Here is a 6,104-nt window from a genome sequence, read left to right as displayed (position 1 = left end):
CGTTCGACGTTACAAATTTATATGGGAGCCAATCTGCACAATCATTACATATGTAATGCTATAGGTAAGAGAGAGCAGAAAGAGAAAAAGAATTAGGTATAGGAGTATAGAAAATGTGATAGTAAATGAAGGATTGATCAATATTTTAATGAAAACATATATTTTTATTTCCATATATGTATAAAAGGAGTTGAATGCAGAGTTATTAATATAAAAATACAATACAATACACTGCAACATAATTCAATTTAATAATACAATACAAATTAAAATGCAATATTCATAAGTATTTACAAATGACCATATACATAACTTACTTTCGGATATGTTTAATTTACCATGATAATAATATTAATCAAATAATAATAATAATAATAAATATTAAATATATTTACAAAAGGCATATTTTTATTCCCGAGAGAGAAAGAGAGAGAAAATATATCTTCTGTCTCTCTCTTACCTATATCGTACATATAATGAATTTGCCGATTCACTCCCGTACAAATTTCCAACGTCGAACGCGCATATAGAAGTATAACTTCAAAAAATGTATGTGGAAAATAAAAATAAAAAACCATCATCTCGGATTATGTTGTAAATTTTCATTTTCATATTGGTATTCGAACTCACATATACTAGCGTATGAAGCGAACAAGTAAAAAATTTGCCAATTATAACTAGCTGTTGTATATAACTATAATATTATAGCTGTTTTTCAAGTGAAGCTTTAAGATAGTCACATACAAAAAATTCAAATATCTTGTGGAATCAAAATGTAGTGGATATAAATGTATGTTATATTATAGACAGGACACTCACGTATTTCAAAATTGACAGTTCTCAGTCATACAGTGATTTATTGTAATTATTATTTTGAAATCTAATAATAAAATAATTATGAACATCATTTTGATGAGAGGAAATATATCTTCTGTTTCTCTCTTACTCATATCTTACATTCTCTCTTCTTACAATTCTTACAATCTCACCGATTCACTCCCGTGCAAATTTCCAACATCGAGCGCGCGTATAGAAGTATAACTTCAAAATTACAGTTAGTTTTCGACTTCTGGTCTATACTCACTTACATTTAATTCCTAAAGAAGGTAAATATTGTACGTATAAAGCAGGAAATATTGACAAAAAAAATATGATTTTAATACAAAACAAAATTATTGTATTTAAATATTTATTTTAGACGTTTTCAAATTTACATATTTTTAAAAAAATTCTTAATGAATTTCAACACAAGTCCAAATTTTCGCATACTTCCTCAGGAGTATGTTCGTGAAGCTGGCCATAGATTCTGTCAACTTTCGGGAGCAAATTATGTTCACAATATTCTCTCAAGTCACCTGGTAAAACACCGCATAATCTGTCTGCGTCTCTTTCAACTTCGTCCTATAATAACATAAAAACGTTAATTTAAATTAAAAGATTAACTTTAGATATTTAGACTATTTAAATTTTAATTTAGACTTATTTTAAATTCTTCACATGCAAAATAAATACCTTAAGCTATCTTTATTAGATAGAATCAATGAAAATTAACAAATTAAAAAATACAGATTTAATTCTGAATGACAAATTTGAGTCAAACATTTCTCCTCTTCTCAACCTATTTAGTTAAAGAATATAAAGTGTAAACACATACCAAAAATTGAGAAAGGCACAACATAGTCATAACATAATATAATAAATTTTGTGGAAGTTTTGAAAACCAAGTTTTCAGCGTTTTATTTTTATATATTTGTAACTTCTTACACACAGATTTTGTTTTATTCAAAATATGCACATAATATTGTATGTTTTAAATATTTTTTAATTATTAGTAATAAAGTTTATTATTTTAATGCCAATTCATACAAAATGTATGTAAAACAAAATTTTTACTTATGACTAGTAACTAACTTTTCAAACTAAAAAAATTTTCACTTATAGACACACATTTGATGACTATAGTGTTACTTATAAAACTTACCAAGGGTACTTCGTCTTCTACTAAATCCTTGATAACAGTGGTAAATAATATACAGTTGTCGCAATCAAATCTGTAAAAAGAAACGACTTTTTCTATTAATTCAATTAACTCAATTTCGTAGACTTTATATTTTAAAATATTAAGTTTATTGAGGTTATTATTATTGAGGTCTAAAAATGTTGCAAAAGAAACTCAGTCCACAATAAACAATCTTCGAAATAAAACTAACCCGGCTCAAACATTTTTTCTTCCAAACCCTAAAAAGCTAAATGAATACTTTTTTACTGTTCGTAAAAATATAACGTCTACTATTTTGCCACAACAAGATCACACCCCCTATCTCCAGAATTCAAAAAATGTCTCGAATTCGGTATTTTTAAGACCAGTCGATAATTCTAAACTAACCTAAATAATCAATAGTATCAAGAGCAAATTTGTCTGTAGTACTGATGGATTAATAATAAAAATTTCCCTAAATCTCCCAAAAAAAATATAAGGAAGTCCTGGTTTCACTAAGTAATAATTACTTTAAAAAAGGTATACTTCCAGAGTGCCTAAAGACAGCCATTAATATTCCTCTTTATATAGGGGATGAAAATCAATGCCTGCAACTACAGACCTATTGATTCATTACTGCTAGTAACCAAAATTATTAAGAGCCCGACTTTCTATATCATTTCGACTATATCCTTTCTCGTTGAAAACAACATTTTATTACAAAGGCAGTTCTGCTTTTTATCTAATAAATGTACCAGTGATGATATGTTTTTGTACTGCCTGAGGTGGTCTATCAAGAACTGAACAATAATCGTTAAACTGACACTGTTTTTTGTGACTGCCAAAGCTTTTGATTATATAAATCACGACATTTTAATAAAAAAACTAAATTTCCACGGAATTCGAAGTACTTCTTTAAATTGACTTCAATCATACTTGTAAAATAGGCAACAACTAGTTAGAGCAAATAATACTCACTCTAGTCACAAATGCATTTAAGTAGAGTACCACAAGGTTTAGTATTGGGTCCTCTACTTTTTGTTATTTTTATAAATGACATTACCAACTTGAAAATTGACAGAAAAATTTTTCTTTTTATTGATGATACCAGTATCATCTGGAGAAACTCTAATATTAGAAATAAGAACCGGATCCGACTCTAATTTACTCTCTGTTAACATGGATAAAGCAGAAGCATCATCCTAAGAAGGAGCTCTTCAGCCCTTGCTTCTTAATAACAGCCAGATCAGTATCGTTGATTCTGTAAAATTTCTTAATATTTTTATAGACATTTATATAACCTTAAGTTATCCCTTCATATCGATTTGTTAAATAAGAAACTAGCCCCAGGTTGCTATGCAATAAGATTTGTTTCAAACGAAATCAATTTAGCATCCTCCGAAATAACATATTTTTCTTTGTTCAAGTCTCATTTTTGATACAATCTAATTTTTTGGGGTTCTAGTATAGTATTAAAAAGTAAATTTTCAATCGGGCGGACTAAATCTTTAAAAATATATTATTGAGGCAAAGAAATTTTAACAATAAAATTTATTTTTAATAAAACTGGCCAGATTGGCAAATATTTTATTAGCAAGTTGCCTTTTATTTGTACGATTTTTACTTACTCAGGCTCAGGATCATCGGTAGGCTCAGGTTCAGGCTCACGGGTTCTTTGGGCCAATACGGTCAGAACTAAAAGTAAACAATGGCTTTTATTATTAGGAATTTTTAAAATAAAATAACTATTATCTTAAAGTTTTTGTATTTTTAAATTTAATAAAATTTGGTACTCTACAAATAGATCCAGCAATCGGTAGCCAGATACGCAGATAAATACAAATAAAAAAAATTACAATCAGTTTGTTTTTGTTTTGTGTAATAAAAGATATTTAAAGATATATCATGAATTTTTTAAATAATGTTAAAAAAGAAAAAAGAACGAAAAATGCATATAAATATACTTACAAAATAAAACAGCAGAAAAATATTAAGAATTTAAAAAATGCAGGAGATTAGTAAAAGAATTTGTTACCAAAGCAAAAAGGGACAAAAGTACAAAATTAAAAAAAAAAGATAAAAACTAGTAATAAAAACAATTAGAATCTGTTTGATCTGAGTTTTAAAATTAATGAAAAAATTAAAAAAGCGAGGCACAAAAATGAAGAGTAAAACGAAATTCTCACAGATGAAAATAAAATAATTAACAAATGGAAAGAATATTTTCAAGAAATACTATAAACTCAATGCTATCAAGAAGGAAATAACCTGTTGTAGTTGTTTAGTTGATTGTTACCATTTTTATTTTAATTTTTTGTATTAGGTGTTCATTATTTATTTCATGTTGTTGTTTTTCATCATTTAGTTTTTGTTTAAACAAAGACCTATGTACTGTGGCCTGATGATAGTTCATATATTGTAAGCCTCGAAAGCGGTAACCTACAAATTCTACTACCATAAAAAAACTTACCTAATATTGTAAGGATTGATTTATCACCTATACACTAGTATTATGGAATCATCATTTGGCAGATTTATTGAGGAATCACAAAGCACATTTAAAAAGGGCCCCATGATTATATATTTACATCAAACAAATAATAGAAAAATATCGGCAAACAGAAAAAAAATGTATTTGTTGAATATAGACCTTAAAAAGGCTTTTGGCTCAATACCAAGACAAAAATTATGAAAAGATATAGGGAAGAAAGATTTTAATAACAAAATGTTGGGGGTATTGATAAGGAAAAAAAAATATATAACAGCACTTAAATTATGATATCAGTTTAAAAAGAACATCAAAAACCAATAACTACAATTAAGGGTCTGAGACAAGGAGACAAGTCCAACGAAATTTATTCTATACATGGAATGAGATAATTAAAAAATTTAACGTGAAAGTGAAAAAGATGCATGTGCGTTATAGAAATTTAAGATTAAAGCATTTCGTAATACAAGAGTTATACTAATATGTGAAAATTAGGATCAAAAAGAATAAGAAAATTAAGTCAATATATAGGCTTGTATTAACCTTTGTTTGCAAGTCGTAAGTTCTAACAGAAGCCCTAGGATGCACTATCTACGCGTGTAGTGAGGCCTGACATATTGCCAAATTGCTAACAATATCAGCTGCTTATAATAATAATCATCAGCGTTTCTACTGTATATTTGTGGCTTTAACAGTTTTGTTATTTCTTTCGCCTCTTAAAATTGCCTCCTTGGTTTCTGACCCTGAGATACTTAGTACATCCAGTTTGTAACACAAGCGGAATTAAGAACCATTTAGGTTATTATTTATTTTTATCTGTGTACTTTTGACACAGATAAAAATAAATAATAAGTAGTATACAATATTCAAATATTACCAATTAAGAATAATAAAACGGTTATACTGAATAAATATAAAAAATATTTATTGCTTACCGACGCAGAACAAGAGAGTCAAAACTAATGTAGTCTTCATGTTTGAGAATTGTATTTTACAATAATGTGCATCGTCAGTTTGGCTTTATATACAAAAAGAAGCCAACCACTTAACAACAAGGACCACTTGACTTATTACGTTTTTTGTTAGTGTTAATACTCCCCACTACATTTCTATATTTGTTGGCTTTGATTTCCATAGGCGATAAGGTGAAGCACTTATTATAACTTAATGAACATTTAAGATATTACAGAAAATTTGATGTTTTACTGATATTAAATCTACATAATAAGTCATCTTATCTTGACTAATTCTACAGTTTGAAAATTTGACTTAGTAGTAAAAATTAGACTAAGTCTACTTATATCATCATCATCATCAGTGGCATTACAGCTCGTTATGAGCCAGAGCCTTCTTCAGAATAATCTTCCATTCGCTCCTGTCTCTGATAACTCATCTCCATGCTTTAACACTGATGTATTTTAGATCATCCTGTATCTTATCGTGATACCTATTTTTTTTGGTCTTCCTCTGGCTCGTCTTCCCACTGGTCCTCTTCGGTCGAAAATTTTTCTGATCGTTGCATCTTCATCTCGCCTAATTACACGTCCTATCCATCGATGGTGGACTAATTTAATACATTTTACAACGTCCGGTTCGCCAAAACTTCTATATAACTCAAAGTTGTAGCGCCTACAAACC

General features: G+C 28.4%; 1 protein-coding gene across 2 annotated transcripts; it reads right to left on the bottom strand.

Annotated features, from left to right (window-relative positions):
- Positions 1-1,171: 1,171 nt before the first annotated feature.
- On the bottom strand, positions 1,172-5,548 carry LOC140452127 (uncharacterized). Of its 2 annotated transcripts, none has more exons than XM_072546207.1 (4): positions 5,402-5,548; positions 3,607-3,673; positions 1,982-2,051; positions 1,172-1,401 (listed from the first exon to the last, which is right to left on the bottom strand). In XM_072546207.1, the coding sequence occupies exons 1-4, from the start codon at positions 5,439-5,441 to the stop codon at positions 1,243-1,245; spliced, it is 336 nt and encodes a 111-aa protein (XP_072402308.1). In that variant the 5' UTR covers positions 5,442-5,548; the 3' UTR covers positions 1,172-1,242. The 2 variants fall into 2 exon arrangements, with proteins under 2 accessions (XP_072402308.1, XP_072402309.1); XM_072546208.1 differs by having other exon boundaries at positions 3,613-3,673.
- Positions 5,549-6,104: the final 556 nt, after the last annotated feature.

This window comes from Diabrotica undecimpunctata, chromosome 10 (genome assembly GCF_040954645.1).
Source record: "Diabrotica undecimpunctata isolate CICGRU chromosome 10, icDiaUnde3, whole genome shotgun sequence".
Taxonomy (NCBI): Eukaryota; Metazoa; Arthropoda; class Insecta; order Coleoptera; family Chrysomelidae; genus Diabrotica; species Diabrotica undecimpunctata.
This window is presented reverse-complemented; position numbering and strand designations above follow the sequence as displayed.

Bases quoted from the DNA above. Each gene is read 5' to 3' on its own strand.
- LOC140452127 (XM_072546207.1), bottom strand. From the start codon at position 5,441: ATGAAGACTACATTAGTTTTGACTCTCTTGTTCTGCGTCG. The intron at 3,674-5,401 runs GTAAGCAATAAA...GTTTACTTTTAG, and splicing joins GACTCTCTTGTTCTGCGTCG to TTCTGACCGTATTGGCCCAA. The intron at 2,052-3,606 runs GTAAGTAAAAAT...TTCTTTTTACAG, and splicing joins ACCGATGATCCTGAGCCTGA to ATTTGATTGCGACAACTGTA.